Source organism: Ascaphus truei, chromosome 16 (genome assembly GCF_040206685.1).
Source record: "Ascaphus truei isolate aAscTru1 chromosome 16, aAscTru1.hap1, whole genome shotgun sequence".
NCBI lineage: Eukaryota > Metazoa > Chordata > Amphibia > Anura > Ascaphidae > Ascaphus > Ascaphus truei.
The window spans coordinates 42714268-42733749 of record NC_134498.1 but is presented as its reverse complement, the minus strand read 5'-3'; the positions used below and the strand labels follow the sequence as shown (position 1 = coordinate 42733749).

General features: G+C 43.0%; 1 protein-coding gene across 1 annotated transcript in view; it reads left to right on the top strand.

Moving 5' to 3' along the window:
* RADX (RPA1 related single stranded DNA binding protein, X-linked) overlaps positions 1–7961 on the top strand; it is a gene marked incomplete at its 5' end in the record, with an annotated part of 37846 nt that extends 29885 nt beyond the window's left edge. Inside the window, 3 exons of the mRNA XM_075572668.1 lie at positions 1543–1836; positions 4497–4670; positions 6030–7961. Of these exons, the coding sequence (XP_075428783.1) occupies positions 1543–1836; positions 4497–4670; positions 6030–6178 (617 nt within the window). The remainder of the gene's footprint in view (positions 1–1542; positions 1837–4496; positions 4671–6029) is intronic.
* Between the last annotated feature and the right edge of the window lie 11521 nt (positions 7962–19482).

The following is a 19482-nucleotide window of genomic DNA, read 5'->3' as shown; positions in this document are numbered from 1 at the left end:
TTATCCCTGCTTCAGCACAGGTGGCTCAATCAAGTTGCTCAGTCGAAAACGGCATAGTCTTGAGCCACCTGTGCTGAAGCAGGAATATCCTGAAAACCTGACCTGTTGGTGGCCCTTGAGGACTGCAGTTGGCCACCCCTGCTTTCGATAGTCTTTAAGCAGGTGAACTCTGTTCTCCCTGTGATTCTGCCTGAACAATTATCTGCTCAATGCTGCATACATTGCCAGCACTATATAATACTAAATATTATCAGATACTTTTTATGACATCTGATAAATTCACTTACAAGCTTGTTTCATTACCAGCCTCTTGCACAGCTGAGGTGTATGGTCTAGCTTTGTCGTAAGCACATTCCCCCCCCCCCTCCGCGGTTTCTTTTTACAGTTGATTTATTCTATTAATCTTGGTGTATACTGTATTTGTCTGTTGGTGATCTGTGCAGCTGTGCTCTTCAACCGGGTTATTTTTCTTCTGTTCCCTGCAATCAGTCTTGTAAATATTAGCTTCAGCTATAGCTTACAAATTATAGTTTTACATCAGCCCTTGTACATTGTAAAGCAACTGTAAAAATATGTGCACCATTTAAGTTAAATACACCATTGATGCTTGCGTGCTTCTGTGAAATCCTTTATATAAATGTGATCTCTTATTGTGTATGTCTAGATCGTTTCTGAACTGATGTACGTACATATATATTTTTTCCTCAGACAGCCTTATTGTATGTATGCATGTATATCTTTATTTATATAGCGCCCACAGTGTACTCCGTGCTTTACAAAGACAATACAGTACAGGGAATTATAATACAATAAGCGCAACAAAGTCAAACAATGGGAAAGGAAATCCCTGCCCCGGAGAGCATACATTTGTAGAATAAGTGCTCAGACTCTTGATCGATTACTGCAATGTATGATGGGTAAAGCATGTTTTTGTGAATGGTGTATAAAGGAATGTGCTTTATTCCCCTTTCACCTACTTTCAGTCTGCTATTCTCAGAACTAGTGTCTTCTTATCCAACCATAAGACTTTTCTACTGGTCCCTGATTATCAGTGGAAAAGCCCACCTAATTGTGTGGAACTACAAAATCGTGAAATCTCCTGCCTCTGAGCAGAGAGCTGGGGCAGAGGGACAGCTTATGTTGCTGTTCCCCCTCTCTCTTGCTGTAGCTACGCAATAATAAAAGTCTCTGGTAGACTGTGTTCCTAAATCAAGGCTGAAGTTTTGTTTCTTCCACACAATCTAAGTGCTATGTTAGGAGATTTACAGAGATGGCAGATGAGAGAATTAGTGCAGTAGATGGCAGTGAGTAGTCACAATGGTTGGCAGAAGTAACTGTGGGTGTGGGGCAGTAGCCAGGAGTCCAGGCTATTGGGATGCTTCATTATTAGCAGTGTATTACTGCTCCTGTTGCATATTCTGCTCCATTTATTTGCTTCAGATGTGTCTCTAGCACTAATCTCTGCAACAGAGGGATGATTTGATGGAATCATTTCTCTCTGCAATATCTAAATAAATAAATGTGTGGTTTTTTTTTTAACAGCTGAACAAAGTGCTGATGATGTAGTTGAGAGCGCAATGAAAGAAACTCCTAGAGGTCCATGGGAGAGTACACTATGGTCCGATGTCAAGGATACCATCGAGGAACACTTACGTTATAGCAATGTATTCCCAGAAAGCATCCCGCGAAAATTTGACTATTTCCACAAGGAGTTTCTCATGTACCAATATAATCTTCACCCTGCGAAAATGTCAGCAAAACCAAGTCTATCAAATGGGGAAATTCAAGAATTTAAGACTGCCGATGTCCTTGGTCACTACGAACTGACAATACTCGGTGAGTAATGTCATGCAGTTTTACAATGAAGATGATCAATAGAATGACTTTTGGCAAAGTTGACAAAGGGAAGGGAATGTGGGTCTGTATGTGGCAGAACATGCAGTGCAACTGATTTCCATTATTTTGAATCAGGAAGGAATTTATTTTTCCCCTTATGAGATATCATTAGATGATGTGTCACTGGGGTTTTTGAAGTGAAACTTCCTTAGTGGCACCTCATTCAAACTAGGGCAAAAAAGAATTGTGGAGACAGAAATGAAACGGATGTGACGTCAGTGCTGGCAGTTGAGGCCGGGCTGTGTTCTGGCTCAGCCCGACCCCAACACTGACATCACACCCGCTCCACAAATCAGATGCGGCGGCGGCCGCAGACATATGCTCCTAACGCTACTATACGTCCCAGTGACGTCAGGCGCTGGTGGGGGAACTCCGTCAGCTGTCTGAAGCTGCTCCGGTCCCACCGCTGTTATTCCTCTTATGTCAGAAGCATACAGACTCCTCTGTCACCCTGCAAGTCCCCCTGCCCCCGGACCAAACACTCATGGCCCCGGCTTTGCACTCCTCTGTCACCCTGCAAGTCCCCCTGCCCCCGGAGCAAACACTCATGGCCCCGGCTTTGCACTCCTCTGTCACCCTGCAAGTCCCCCTGCCCCCGGAGCAAACACACTCAAACACACTGACACAAACAAACACACATAATTACATACACATACCTCCGCAGGTGGGCTTGCTGCCACAGGATACACGGGCTGGAGAGTCCTCTGCCGCGGGGCTGGACACTCCTCTGCCGCCGGGCGGGAGACTCCTCTGCGGCGCCGTTCCCCGCCCACTGCCATGCCGCGCGCCACGCATGCGCAGAAGCGGCTGGCAGCGGCGCCTGGGAATAGGGTGGTTTGAGCGCGCCGCCGGGGGGGGGGGTGGGGAAGGGGGGAGCTTGAGCGCGCCGCCGGGGGGGGAGCTTGAGCGCGCCGCCGGGTTGTGGGGAAGGGGGGAGTTTGAGCGCGCCGCCGGGTTGTGGGGAAGGGGGGAGCTTGAGCGCGCCGCCGGGTTGTGGGGAAGGGGGGAGCTTGAGCGCGCCGCCGGGTTGTGGAGAAGGGGGGAGCTTGAGCGCGCCGCCGGGTTGTGGGGAAGGGGAGCTTGAGCGCGCCACCGGGTTGTGGGGAAGGGGGGAGCTTGAGCGTGCCGCCGGGGGGTGGGGAAGGGGGGAGCTTGAGCGCGCCGCCGGGGGGTGGGGGGGGTATCTGCTCACAAGACTTAGACTGAGCCCCCCGGGTCCGCAGCTCCGTCGGGGGTGGGGGGAGTCAGGAGAGAGGGGGCAGGACACAGACAGAGAGACATACGGTACACACAGAGAGATACACATACACTGACAGACACACACACACTGACAGACACACACACACTGACAGACACGCACACACTGACATACACACATTGACTGACACACACATTGACTGACACACACACACTTACTCTGACGCACACACACACACTGACTGACACACACACACTTACTCTGACGCACGCGCACGCGCACACACTGACGCACGCACGCGCACACTCTGACACACACTGACACACGCACGCACACCCCAGTGATGTACCGAACACCGCCCCTGAATGATGTGCCTATTCCTTCCCCCCCACTGTGAGCTCCCCCACCCGCTCAACATTCATGATGCTGGTACTGCTGCCAATAAACACATACACACACACACTGACGCATGCACACTTTGACGCACGCGCACGCACACTGACTGTCACATATACGCACACTGACTGACACACATACGCACGCACACTGACTGACACACATACACTCACTGACCGACACAGAGAGACATTCACACAACACAGAGAGAGAGAGACATACACTCACACACACACACACACACACACACACACACACACACACACACACACACACACACACACACACACACAATGACTGACACAAATACACACACTGACCGGTACAGATACATACACTGACTGACACACACACACACAAACAAACACATACATACTCACTGACTGACACACTGACACATGTGTGCCGAGCACGCGCGTTATAAGTCAATTTCTGTGACAAAAGTCAATGAAGTTTCACTTACTATGCGCGTGCACAGCACACACAGCTTTTTTTTTGTTGGCTTCCTCTAGATCAAAATACTGCAGGTACAAATATAGGATAGGCATCTGTCGGCTAAATTTAGCATAGGTTGAACTTGATGGGCGTATGTCTTTTTTCTTTCAACCTCATCTATTATGTAATTAGCTATCTTGAGAGCAGAAATATTTGAACGTTTCTTTGTTCTATTCCTGGAAGTCTTCATAGTGAAATATTTTGCAACATGTAGCTGTGCAATTTGGTTCAATAAAGCCACGTTTTACACATTTCTAGGAAGTCCAAAGGTCTCCAAAAACCATATAAGGCCGTGTGGCACTGGCTCACTTATTACCTTGTTATAATTTATTTAAAGCAAGAGAATCTCAGCACTTTTTTGTTTGTTTTTCCACTGCAATAATTTCTCTGCTCTGAAGGCCTACTCACTTCTATAAGCAGCCATGGATTTGTAATACACACACCTGCTTTAGTATGAAATATTTCTATCCCAAATACTCATTATATCCATTACTGTATTCTTTCTTTGAAGGTATAAATCAAAAGGTAGCAATAGATATTCTATCCCTGCCTGTATTTTGTTCTGAAGACCCTCCTGTATTTGGTATAAACTACGTTCCCAACGGTCGCCAATTTCCCTGCGCTTCTGACACTGACGGAAGTGAGAATATGGAAAGGACAGACCAGCAGAGGTTGGCCCTTCATGGTAAGAGATGAGCAGATTTTGAGAATGGGTTCTTGTTTCCTAATGATGGCTCTTTTACACATTGAGCCATGAGTTTTTTTGCTCTGGGGTTTGAGAAGCCGCGGCATTGTGTTGTTTGATTTACATTATCCCCAAATAAGTCCTATGAGGGCTGATCTTTTTGGCGCTGTTTTATAAAAGGCGTAGGCAAGGGGGGGTCATGGTAAATACAAACGAGATATATATAGAATTAACCACAGTAGCTACCCAAATGTTTAATTAAAGAGATATGTTTTAAGATAGGCCTTAACTCGTTGGGTGCCCTGGCACGTAGCTACTACGCCATAGAGTCTGGCATTCCAGGGACCACATGACGACGTAGCTACATCAAACAAAAAATGTCCTGCTCGTTTAGCTTTGGGAGATCGTGTTAGGAGCACGTGAGGCCATCAAAACGCTTGAGGACCGGAAGGGGGGGGGACGGGGACTCCCCTCGCAACGTTCACACGAGCACATTGAAGAAGCGGTTACGTGCTCGGAAGTGCCACTCTGGTGCCGTGGCCCACCCGGCACGTAAAGGGTTAAAGGTGGAGACGGACGGCACTTGTCGCATATTGATGGAAAGGGCATTCCATAGGTGTGGGGCAGGGAGTGAGAGCTTATAGTCAGGAGACACCCAAAAAGCGTAGGCGGAAGACATCCTTGAGCAGAACTCAAAAGGTGAGCAGGTGTATAGCGAGAAATTAGGGCTGAGATGTGAGGGGCAGAGAAGGGATATAACACTAATGACAGCGATATGTTTAATAAGATAACATTCGGATGTTGATGCCTAAAAAAATAAAAAGGTTCTTTTACAAAAGGAAGTTGAGAGATGTTCAAACTTGTGTGTTCCACCCCAGTGATAAAATCTATTCACACCCCTCCTTATCAAAACACCAGTTGGGTACATCGGCAGGATTTTTAGAAATGACTGTAAAATCCACCCTTAATTGCAGGTTGCGACATTTCCAGGTAACCGTTCCAAGCTTCTGGAAATATATGTATACGTTTCTGCTTAGTGCTGTATGCAAATAGGGGGGAAGGGAGGAGTACATGATTGTGTTTCTAGAGAAGGGGTGGCTAACTCCAGTCCTCAAGGGCCACCAACAGGCCAGTTATTTGGGGTACCCCTTCTTCAGCACAGGTGCCTCAATCAATGGCTCAGTCCAAGACTGATTGAGCCACCTGTGCTGTTTTCGACTGAGCCAGTGATTGAGCCACCAGTGCTGAAGCAGGGATATTCTGAAAACTCGACCTGTTGGTGGCCCTTGAGGACTGGGGTTGGCTTCCCCTGGTCTAGAGAAGTCTTCAGTTGTCTCACTGCACGTGTTTGAATTTTAGGTGAACTTGTACAATTTGTGAAATCACTGGACAGACTACACGTTATCTGTATCTTGGACATCTGCCACCTGGGAGGAAATGAAGTGGAAGTTTGCCTGAACAGAGTGTATAATCCGATTGGTAATGCTAAAGCAGATGTACTAGTATGAAATCTGTGCATTAGCTTAGATTTATCGATGTGCATCTGTCTCTTGTCATATGACTTCTTTTTGTTACTATTTTAAGCATTATTTAATTTAAAAAAGATATTTTATACCATACTGGCAATGTATTCTATTGCTCCATTGTTAACCATGTAAAAGTTTTTCACAAAAATATAAAATGTACTACATAGAATAGCATTCATTTGTAATAATAAAAGTAGAAGAACTATATCCAGTGTTTCTTTGATCAGTGGAACACTTACACCTGAATTCGTTACCCTCCAATACGGGGTTTCCAACATTTAATACCACTGGATCTGGTTGAGATACCCCTTAATTTAACATAAAGTTGCACTTTGTGTTTATACATTGTACAGTATTAAAGCAGCAATACTACTTTCCAACTTTTTTATTATTATTTTTCTATATAAAGCACGTGACATTGTATAATAATACATTCTTACCTAAGCTGGCAATCATCTGATGCTACAGTTATAAATCTGTAAAAATCCGTACAGTGTTACTAACATAATGGCTGCTTCAGTAAGTGTAACTCAGCAACTACAATGTATCCTTACAAATATTGGCAAGAAATGATCACAAATAGGAAATTGTTGCAAAGATCTTGCACTGCTGGGGAGGTGGTTTAAAGCCTCTTATAGAAATCAAGGAATAATTAAAATGGCGTTAAATGTTGAATAAAAAACAAAAAAAAAGTCACTTATTTAATTTAAAAAAACATAAGAGTTCACATTATGCTACTTTTTCAAGGCTGGAATCCTACTTATAAAAAGTAAATTTAACTGTAAAATAAAAAACTTACTGAATTTTTTTTTAAAGTGTATTCAGCCTGCTGCATAATGTGAATTCAATACATATTCTTTTTTTAAGTGTTTTCCAGTACTTTTTAAAATACAAATATTTGTCATATTTAACAGTAAAAGTTATCGAAAAACTATGGAATATAATTTATTTTAATATTTTGCTATTATGTTATAATTTGATGGTCTCTCAAAGGCTTGCTGATAAGAAACGTAAATCATGCTGGCTTTAAATATACAAGGCATACCAAGTCTGATGCTTTAATTGTCGAAACCGCTGAAATATTTGAAGGTAGATGTACTGTGACCCCTTTGACACAGTGCCCTGGGAGAACATACCTGTAAGGTTTTAAAGGTTTTGTACACCATCATTTTAACTATGAACAATTCTCATATTGGTCCTTTTTAAAGCAGAAATCCAAGCCGTTTTTATTTTGTTCACATTGGATTGAAGCGGGGTGTCTCCAGAGCTAAACCCCATTCATTTCAGCTCCGGGGACCCCCTGCTTCCGGAAATACTAACCTCCGTAGGGTTAACATTATGGCGGAGTTTCAAAGCTCCCGCGCCCTGCGGGCCAATAGTAAGCTGTGACGTCATCAGGTACGACTTAATATTGGCCCATATGACGTTCGAGTTTTAAACTTTGCACAGTCACCGGCATCCCCTTTTTGGAGGTCTGTATCTCGAGAAGCAGGGGGTCCCCGGGACTGAAATTAATGATGGTCAGGTCGGGAGACCGCTTGCTTCAAACCAGTGTTACATTTTTTAAAAGCTGCATGAATTTCTCCTTTAATAGGCATCACAAACTACAATCATTCTACTTTTCTCCAGGGCCAATTGAAGAAGCTATTTTGTACAATGTTCTTTTTGTATTGTATGCAGACATCTTGATGTATGGTACATTTCATCAGGGGTTTTCTTGAACCTTGATATAACACCATTGTGAGTAAAATAATAAAGGAAATATGAGTGTTTTGTGTGTGATCATTTATTCATCTGCGCCCACGGCTCTGTTCTCTCTTCTGTGCACTGCTCAGTAACATATTGTAGAAAATCAATTAACAAGAAGCATCACCTTACTTAAAAATGTACGTGGGGTGTGTATGGTATGGTACATGGTACATACAGTGGACGGCAACACAGTTCTTCTCTGAATCCATCACTCCACATGTGCAGGTCTTAAACAGAAAGTTACTAGAGGCTCATAATCTGGGGAAAACCTAGTCCCTAGCTCTTAGGAGGTCTGAAACCAGTGGTTATTTATCAATTATATAACTGTAATTCGAACCATAACGAATATGTTTCAACTGTGCACTGATGCGCCCCCCCCCCCTATTTTCTGTAATCCTTCCCCCTTCCTTATATCCATATGTCATGTTGTCTTTTCCTGAAAAACACTAACATTCAAATTACAAAAAAAAAGATGAAAAATCCCTTCAGCTTGCTCAATATGTATGGGGGGGGGGGGGGACACTTTAATAAACAATTATGAAGATTGTCATTTGAAATCGCAAAAAAAAAAAAAAAAAAAAGGAGTTGCTAATAAACAGGAAAAGAAAATAGATGAGACAAGGCAGTTACTAAGGAAACGACATGAGTTCAAGCGATCCCAAGGTGCAAGAAGAACAATTGAGTATGTAGAGTTATGCAAGACAATCCACAAATGTATAATTGGAGATGTAAGAAAATGTGCCTGTGATATGGTGAGGAAGAGTGGTGGAGATGACGACAACATCTTAAAAAAGACAAAGCAGAGACTTGTAATTAGAAAAACGCAAATCATCACACTCAAACAAGACAATGGATCCATAATAAAAGACTTCACTTATAAAGAGGGTTGGGGAATTCTATAGTGGCAAGAAAAAGTTTGTGACCCCCAATGATAATTACGGAAATTCCATAGTTTTTCCATGATAGCCTTCTTGAATCAACCCCATTTCTTTCTTAAATATTCAATAGGGTTTATATTAACCAATTCCATGTCTTTTGAAACAAAATGATGTATGAATGAGACAAACAATGAGTAATTATGAGTCAGGTTATGTGAAAAAGTAAGTGAAACCCTGGTTTTATCAGCTAAATTAAAGGGGATAATTACAATTGGGTGTTTAAATAATTAGAGATCTTCAGGGGTGAGTTTGGGAGGCCCGACTCTATATAAACATGAGAAACTTTGTGAGTTTGGTCTTCACCATACAGGAAACACGACATTCCACAATCAAAAGAGATCTCTGAGGACCTCAGAAACGCAGTTATTGATCATCAGTCTAGAAAGGGTTACAAAACAATTTCTAATGATTTGGGGCTCTACCAATACAGTCAGAAAAATGGAGAAAAAAAGTTGAAGACCACAGCCACTCTACCCTGGAGCGGTCGTCCTACCAAAATCTCTCCAAGAACAAACTGGCAAATCATCCAGGAAGTCCCACAGAACTGCAGAGTAACACCCAAGGATCTGCAGGCTACTCTCGCTTTGGCTAATGTTAGTGTTCATGACTCAACTATCAGAAAAAGACTGAACAAGAATGGTGTTCATGGAAGGATAGGTAGGAGGAAACAACTGCTCTCTAAAAAGAACTTTGCTGCATGCTGAAGTTCACCAAAGAGCACATCCACAAGACTTTTGGAACAATGTTATCTGGACAGACGAGTCAAAGCTAGAACTTATTGCCTCAATGAGAAACTTTATGTTTGGCGAAAACCAAACACTGCGTTCAAACAGAAGAACCTCATCCCAATCATCAAGCATAGCGGTGGGAGTGTGATTTGGGACTGCTTTGCTGCCTCAGGATCTGGACGGTTTACCATCATTGACACAACCATGAATTTTGCATTGTATCAGACGATTCTAGAGGAGAATGTCAGGCCACCCGTCCATGAGTTGAAGCTGAAGCAAAAGTGGGTCATGCAGCAAGACAATGATCCAAAACATACAAGCAGATCTACAAAAGAATGACTGCAGAAAAATAAATTCTGCGTTTTAGAATGGCCTAGTCAAAGTCCGGACCTAAACCCCATCAAAATGTTGTGGCAGGACCTGAAGTGAACTATCCATGCAAGTAGTCCCTCAAATGTCACTGAGTTGAAGTAGTACTGTAAGGAGGAATGGGCCAAAATTCTTCAAAACCGATGTGAGAGATGGATCGGCACTTACAGGAAACGCTTAGTTGAAGTCATTGCTGCTCAAGGGGACGCCACCAGGTGCTGAATCTAAAGGATACTGAATCACACATGGATATTGTATATTGAATAATTTGTGGATAAATGAATGTTGAAAAGTATCATCATGTGTCATTTGTTTGATCAGGTTATTTCTATTATTAGGACTTAGATTAAGATCTTATAACATTTTAAGTTTTAAATATGTGAAATAAGTGAAAATCCTAAGGTGCTCACAAACTTTTTCTGACCACTAAACATGATTGTCTGATAACACAGAGCATGATCCATCAGAGAGAGAGAGCGAGAAGAAACCACCAATTATGTACCATGCGTCCTCACAGAACAGCTGGCAAAAGCAATAAAATCCATGAAGAATGGAAAGACTCTCTGAGAGAAGATGGTACTACAAATAAAAGTTGAGAAGAAGCTAGAGAAGAAGTAGAGAAAATTCTTGCAAAACTCTACATGCGGCTTGAAGAACAGGAAAATGTCATAGTAATCTTCATCCACAAGAAAGGAGACTAAGACCTCAAGAACTACTTCCAATTACTTACAAGATTTTTACAAAGATACTTCCTTATCGGCTGCAACAGACCATGAACTTCACCCGGCCCAGACAACAAGCGGGATTTCGTAGTGGGTACAACACAGTAGACATCCAAGTCGTAGAAGAAGTCCTTTCCCAAAGTAATGAATGCAATTGACCACTCCATTCATAGATTACGAGAAAAGCATTCGATTCTTGTCTACACTTCAGTGTTTTTAAATGCATGAAGAAGCAAGAGAAACAGCAAAGGAGTACGACACCATGTCACCAAAACTTTTCCCATGAAATCTTGAATAATTATTCAAGACGTTGAACTGGGAAGGAAACGGAATCAGAATCAATAGTGAATCGTTAAGTCACCTACCATTTGCAGATGATATTGCTATTTTTGCAACAAGTTCAAAAGACCTCCAGCATCAAATCAGAGATCTCGCCGAAGTAAGACGGTTGGCTCCCATGTGATTCTAAGCGAGAGCAACGGGACGTCAACTCTACAAATATCAAAATAAATGGAATAGAACTAGAAGTCGAAGACTATGTCTACCTTAGCCGGCAAGTAACTATGGGTGGGAACCTTTTAAAATGAAATCCATAATAAAATCAAGATGGGATGGAACGCATTTGGAAGAAATAAGACAATCTTTCAAGGAAATCATCCACTGTGCCTCAAGAGGAAAGTGTTCAACCAGTGTATTCTGCCCGTGCTCATGTATGGATGTGAAACTTGGACCCTAAATGAAAAAATAATTCAGAATCTTCAGACTCAAAGAAGTGTGGAGAGATGTATGCTGGGTATTTCAGAAAAAGACAAGAAAATGAATGAATGCTTTTGAGAGCAAACAAAAGTCTGTGATATCACAAAGGTGAAGAAATTAAAATGGCGGTGGGACGGACATATTGCAAGAAGAAATGACAATCGTTGGATAGAAATGGTACTCAACTAGAAAGAAAAAGACCAAGACAATGAGCAAAGGTAAGATGGGAGATGAAATTAGAAAATGTGTTGAAGCAACGTGGAGATGAGAGGCTTGCAACCACAGTACTTGGTATGTCATTGGAGCAGCCTTCATCCAGCAGGGAATCGACAAGGGATGATGATATTTATAGGGCAAAGTTGGATAAGGTTGAGTACCTTGAGTACATCATGTATAGGACATGCAAATATCTCATTTGCTCAATAGTTCAATATTTAGAGATGTTTGCTGAAATTGCTTAAATAAACACCATGTTCATCAATTGAGCATAAAATATATCTGGGTCCATGGTAACTGCTTGGATGGCTCATGGTGCAGATGTTATTTGCAATTCATTTTGATGTGCTGGTGTCTTGCAGAGATAAAATGAGCTGTGTGTCAGCATATTTCAAAGCCGTTTGATTATTAGGTTAAAAAATGCTGCTTGTTAAATTTCTTTTAATGGTCATTGCGAATTAAACTAAATTCAGATTTCTGTACATGAAATAGAAATGAAAATGAAAACATTACTCTAGACAAATGTTGCAGAATACTGATTTTTTATTTTTTCCTTTGAGACAGGCAGCACCATCTTTTAAATATATCCTTTTATATTTGCCAGTTTTTTTTTTTCAACAAAAAGTTTTTATTGGGACATGGTACAGATTATACATTATCCAACAACCCATTGTCATGTATTAGTGACCACGTTCCCGTTTTCTTTATTATTACCATACGGAACAAATGATAATGTACAGGGGGAGACGACGGACGTACGAGACAAACAGGGCAGACGCGGGGGGGAAGGGGGGAGGGGGGGGAAGGGGAGGGGGGGGGCCAGCGAGGGGCATCTCCTGGATGTGGTCCTCGACATCCTTTATGCAGCGTGGGACATCCCTTGGACTCCCTACTGTCGTCCTACGTCTTCCCTATCAGTACCCCTCTCCGTTATTGTCAGTGTCGCTACTTTGGCGGAGAATGCATTTCGATCTATCAAAGCAGAATATTGGTGGCATTCACCCCTGGGATGTCCGAATGATCTAGCCATGGGGCCCAGACTTTTAGAAAATTTATGCCGGTGTCATTAACCAGATTCGTCAATTGCTCCATCCGGCAGAAATACCAAATTCTGTTCCGAATTTTCAACATTGTGGGTAAATCTGGTTGCTTCCACAGTGCTGCGAGTTCGCACCTCATGGCTGTTGCAAAATGCACAATCAGTTTTTGTGTCGATCTGCTTAGCCCCCGAGTGCGCCTGCCCAGCAGGAACAGCCAGGGGTCCAAGGGGACCGGTTGTCCGAGAATCCTCTGTAGCCAATTTTGGATTTCCTCCCATAAAGGAGCCACTTTGGTGCACCCCCACAGCATGTGCAGCAAGTCTGCAGGTTCCCCACATTGTTTAGGGCACAATGGGGGGGTAATCTTTGACAAACTTTGCTAATCGCATTGGGGTAAGATACCACCTCATTAGGACTTTATATGCATTCTCCTTCAAGGTTGTGCATATCGAACGTTTGGCCGCTGCCAGCGCTATCGAGTTCCAGGTAGGTTGTGAGGCTACTAACAGCTCAAAACAGAGAGTGCAGAGAGAGTCAATGGGAGGTGGTAATAATATGGGACTGCTGAGGTAAGCAGCGAGGGAATTCCACAACGTGGGTGTGAAGAGGGTGAAAACAGATGAAGGAGACACTATAGGGCTGTGTATGTAAGGGAGGAGTTCCAATGGAAACCGCTACCTGAGATCCTTGGAGTATAGAGAGCCTGGGTCAGCGCCTCTATGGATCCCTCATGTAGCACTCCTCAAGCGCAGCCCTCTCTGCAGAAGGAACGAAGCCGTCCTGGGTATCCTCTGCCCGGTCTCGCATCAAAGTCGCGGAGTTCCCGAGTGCCGGAAGTACGTAATAGTACATCCGGTCCGTCCGGAAAATCTTCCTCTCCCTGTGGACATGTGATTTCACGGGGGAGAATGTAATAGACGCCGACAACCACGTACCCTCAGATCCTCAGCGCGTCACTCCAATCAAGCAGTAGCAGCACACGAAATAAAGATTGGAAAGGTGAATCGCAAATGTCTGAAAAAATGCACCAAAAGCTCACCAAGTGGAGGGCTAAAAACGTTTAATGAAGACTACATAAAAAGAAAATTAGGGACAAACAAAAAAACTAATACATAACAACCCTACGCTTTTCAGGCACCTTAGTGCCCTTTCTCAAAGAGGTGCATGCAATGTGCGCCTTATTCCATTGGATTACGGACAAGCACAGGAAGTCCAGAGGTCAGCCAAAGAGAAGTTCCATCCAGAAAGCTTCATTCCGGTTGTCGATCAGTTTGTTACATCCTTGACAGAGGAAATAGGTGCCTATAACAATGTCTATGAACGGTTTGAGTTCCTTAGTCAGCTGGAAAATCTCGATGCTTCTTATCTCTGCTCTGCTGCAGTCAGTCAATCTTGTCAGCATATATAAGGATGACTTGGAGCATAGCCTCAGCAATGAATTAGTGCAGTTTGCTGCAATTGTTAATCTCTACAAAGAAGATTACAATCACAACATACTGAAGGAAGTGTTCTTCTACAAAGTTCTTGTTAAGAACGATCTCAGAGCTACATTTCCTCTAATGTCTCCCCTAAGTCCGATTCCCATGCGTGTCTATAACTCAGTTTAGTGTTGTCGTCAGTTCCAGGGCAGACCACCTCTCTGTATATCCTAGAAGTCAGTCCCGTGGTGTCCGTGCCTCTCGAACACAGCTGCTCAAAATTTGTACGCCAAGGGCGTGTAGGGATCTTGTTATAGAATGCTCTTATCTGGAGGTATCTAAAAAATTCAGAATTTGGTATCCCGCTTTCCAATTTAATTTGGTCAAAAGATTTTAACAGTGGACTGCCCTCCAGATGTAACAATTTTGTGAGGCCCTTTGTTTTCCAGGCCATTAAGTTCCTACTCGGCAGGCCCGGAGCGAAATCAGGGTTCCCTACAAATGGGGTCATGAATGTGTGCTGGGTGGTAAGAGCACACCTATATCTGGTATCCTCCCAAGTTGCCAACGAACTCCCCAGTGCCGACAGCGGCACTCCTATGGTCCTGTGGACTTTTTTTGGTAGCCAGATTAAGTCCTGTAAGTCTACAGGTGCGCTGCATGGCGTCTCTAACTCAACCCACCTACGGAGGCAAGTTGGCATGTGCCACTGTACAATTTGAGTTAATTGGGCCGCTCTGAAATAGGCTCTCAAGCAAGGTACCCCTAATCCTCCTCTTACTGTTGGTCTAATTAGCGTACTAGATTTGATGCGTGGTTTTTTATTACCCCAGACAAATTTCACCATGGAGGACTGTAACCGGAGGATGTCACCCCTGGCCACCTGTACCGGGAGGGTCTGAAAAAGATACAGGATTCTAGGAAGGAGGTTCATCTTGAGGCTCTGGATCCTGCCGATCCATGAAATTGCGTAGCCTGACCAAAGCCTGAGATCCTCTGTCAGAGTCCTTATCAGTCTGGGGTAATTGGCTTTATATAAGGCGCGATAGTCTTTGGTGATATTTACCACGAGATATTTAATAGAGGAGGCTTGCCATTTAAAGTTAAAATTTAGTTCGATCAATTTTTCAGTGACCTTTTGCAGGTTGAGATTCAAAGCTTCTGACTTGGTTTGGTTCATTTTGAAACCCGAAATCTTATTAAATTCATCCAGCAAGCTGAAGACATTCGGCAGAGAGGTAAGGGGCTTTGACAGCATTAGAATGATGTCATCTGCATACAGGGCCACTTTGTGTGACTGATCTTGGATTTGGATTCCTGTTATGTCTGGGCTGTTACGGATATGTGCCGCTAAGGGCTCAATGCATAGTGCAAAAATAAGTGGGGACCAGGGGCACCCCTGTCTGGTGCCACTCCGTATCGGGAATTCTTCCGAAGGGAAGCCCTGGTGTCTGACCCTCGCCTTCGGTTCTCGATAGAGAGCTAGAATGGCGCCCAACATTCTCCCTCCTATGCCAAACTCCCCAAGCATCTCTTTAAGGTAGGACCAATCAATTCGGTCAAAGGCTTTTTTGGCATCTAAACTAAGAGCCAAAGACGGGATATTGTGTCGTTGTGCTAAATCAATTAGGTCTATGATCCGTCTAGTGTTATCTGCCGCCTGCCTCCCGCAGATGAACCCTACTTGGTCTGGGTGGACCAGCCGGGGCATAACCTTGTTTAGACGGTTAGCCAGTAATTTAGAGAAGATTTTAGTGTCTGAGTTGATTAATGAGATTGGGCGGTAACTTTTGCAATCTGCTGGGTCCTTCCCTGGTTTGGGGATCACTGATATAGACGCTTGTAGCATTTGGCCGGGTATGGGGGCACCTTCCAGAAATGAGTTAAACAGTCTAGTCAGGTGAGGTACTAAAATTTTTCGAAACTTTTTGTAATATAGATTAGAGAAGCCATCGGGGCCTAGGGCTTTTGACGGCTTCAGTGTTTTGATTACCTCTGATATTTCCTCACCTGAAAAATCTTCCTGTAGCGCGTCCCTTTCCACTCTGCCCAGTTTGGGCAAATTCGCTTCCTTTAGGAATGCCCTCAGCCGTGTACGAGTAGTCTCACAATGGGAGACCTTAGTCCCGTCATAGAGGGTCTCGTAGTACGTTTTAAATTCTTTCACAATTTGTTTAGGATCAGAAGTGAGGCCACCTTTATCTGTTCGAATTGCCTGTATATGAGAATTACGGTTTATGTTCCTAAGTTTATTATTTGCCAGTTTTTTAAATGTATATGTATATTTATTGGAGCCATGCAAAATGATATTTATGTTGAAGTAATTGAGATCTGTATTATTTTCTTTTTGATGTATTTTAAGGCATTAGCAGGCTGAAATTCACTGGTATTCCTTATCATTACTCTGTGTTCTGCTTCTAAAACACCAATGCCTTCCTTCAACAAAGGAGTTCATCTAAATATTTGGCATTTAGCGAACGAACAGATGTGTTTGCTAAAAGTAATAGTAAACACTCATGGAGTCAAATCAGCAGACGGATTTTCTAGTCTGGGGTGTAGTGTTCAGTAAATATTTCAAGAATGTCTTTCATGCGTTACAACCTTCCTAATTGGGAAGCTCTGTCATTCTTAGGCCTATATCCAGAAAGCTCCGTTAAGCCATTTAACGTGTAGTTGACCTAAGTTAAGATTAACATTGTATCCTCAAAGGACAATAACAATGTTAAACCATGTTTTCTCCCGTAAAGAGCATATAAAATGATGTCGTACCCAAGGCCGGATTTAAAAGGGGGCAGACGGAGCGGTCACCCCGGTCCTCCACAAAGCAGGGGCCAAAGTAAATAATTTGCTAAAAGCCAGGCCAGATGGGAAGTCACTTAGCTGTTGTGGCTGCCTCCTTACCTGCCACCCTTTTTCTGAACCACAGCGTCAAATGACGCCGCGGAAGTCACCACCGTGACGTCATACGGCGTCTCGTTGCCATGGCAACATGACATTGACATTGATGCGTCAAATTACATCTTGCCGTCGCGTTACCATGGCAACGCAATGACATGCGATGTCACATTGGTGTTGTCCGTGGCATCATTTGACGCTACGGTTCAGAAGGTGGGCGGGTGGCTGCAAGGAGGCGGCCGCAACAGCTAAGTGCCAAATCCGCCTCTGGATGTGCATAAGAGTTTGAGTGAAACTCGTTGGTCTTGCAGAGCTGATGCGACAAAAGCGATTTTACACAGACATGAAAAGATTAAGGAAGCACTAACTGAAATCTCAATTGATCAGAATTAGTAGGATGTGGTTCGAAATGAACCTGGCGATTTTAGTGAAAAGATGTGCAGTTTGGAAATTGCATTATATGCTTCATTTTGGAATGACATTTTGGAAAAGTTCAATGCAACAAACTACACACTACAGGATCCAAAAATGGCTCTTCAGTTTGTAGTAACAATACTGAAGTCTCTGAGAAGATTTGTAGAAAAAGACAAGTTCGATGAATATGAGGATACGGCGAAGAGAATGTCTGGAAACGAAGAGTATGTTCCAATTCGTTCTCGAGTGAGAAATGTGCGCCTTATTCCATTGGATTACGGACAAGCACAGAAAGTCCAGAGGTCAGCCAAAGAGAAGTTTCATCCAGAAAGCTTCATTCCGGTTGTCGATCAGCTTGTTACATCCTTGACAGAGGAAATAGGTGCCTATAACAATGTCTATGAACGGTTTGAGTTCCTTAGTCAGCTGGAAAATCTCGATGCTTCTTATCTCTGCTCTGCTGCAGTCAGTCAATCTTGTCAGCGTATATAAGGATGACTTGGAGCATAGCCTCAGCAATGAATTAGTGCAGTTTGCTGCAATTGTTAATCTCTACAAAGAAGATTACAATCACAACATACTGAAGGAAGTGTTCTTCTACAAAGTTCTTGTTAAGAACGATCTCAGAGCTACATTTCCTAATGTGGAAATTGCTCTAAGAATGTTTTTCAGTACAGATGGTGACCAATTGTATTGGCGAACGTTCGTTTTAAAAGATGAAAATCATAACAAACAGCCTAAGATCAACAATGAAGCAGCAGCGTCTCTCATGACGAGCATTGTTGAGCATTGAAAGTGATTTGCTGCGAGAAATCGAAATCAAGGAAATTGAATAAGCGCAAGTATAGTGGGGTTTGAGGCCACTGGCCGTTTGCTCCATTTATTGAATTTCTTGGTGCAAATTTGTAGAAAAAAATAAAGTTTGTGTCAATACAAACACAATAGATATTCAGCTTTCAATGAAATACAGCCTGATCCAACAACAAGCCGATCAATGTGGCAATTAGTTCTACTGCTGTTTTGTTTTTACATTTGTAAACTGGCAAGAATCTATAAAAGTCTTTTTACATCTCGTTTGTATCTCAAACATTTTCTAAAGTAAGCGCCATCAACACTACTCATTAGTATAAGCGAACAGCAGTAAATGTTCCCTAATACTGATGTCCCAGATAATCAACGGTTTGGTTGGAGAAGAACATAGAGATTAGGAAATCTATTTCTAATCTGGCCTCCTGCAATGTTAGTTGTATAATTACCTACAGGATGTCATTATTTTGTATTGTAGATCTTTATTATTTTCTACGTCTATACAGGAATCCCTAATCAATGAAACACAATAAGAAGCCTGTTTTCAGAACCTGGCCAAGCAAAGATTAACATTTTAATTTCGAGCCAAATTCACATGGCATTACATATTTTCCGGAAGTAATTTACATGCAGCATGAGTTAATTAAGTAATAATCCCCTCAGAACAGGGCATTACTGGCCAATAATGCCCTGGCTGGAAGAGTTGAAGGCCCGAGGCGAAGCCGAGGGACTTTTACCCAGCCAGGGCATTATTGGCCAGTAATGCCCTGTTCTGAGGGGATTATTACTATTATAGGCTAAATGTAGGTTTATTTCATAAATAATAGACACTTTTGTATAGTTAAATAGATTTTTTCATTGAAATAAAATGGTAAATACATGAAACCACCTCTATATACTCTTACACTGCAGATATTTATATCCACACACTGCCGCCCCCTCTGTGTACACACACACACACATACACAGAGCAGCTCACACACAAACTGCTGCTACACACACACACACAAAACAGTGCCTCTACACACACACACACTCGAGCTCTAGACACAACACAGCACCTCCTCTACCTCCTCTACACTCACTACACAGCACCTCTACACACACAGCAGCTCTACACACACACAAACTCTGCTCCTACACACGCATGCTACACCCATAAACACTGCTACTGACACACACACATCAGCTCTACACTCACACAAACTGCTACACATACAACAGCACAACACAC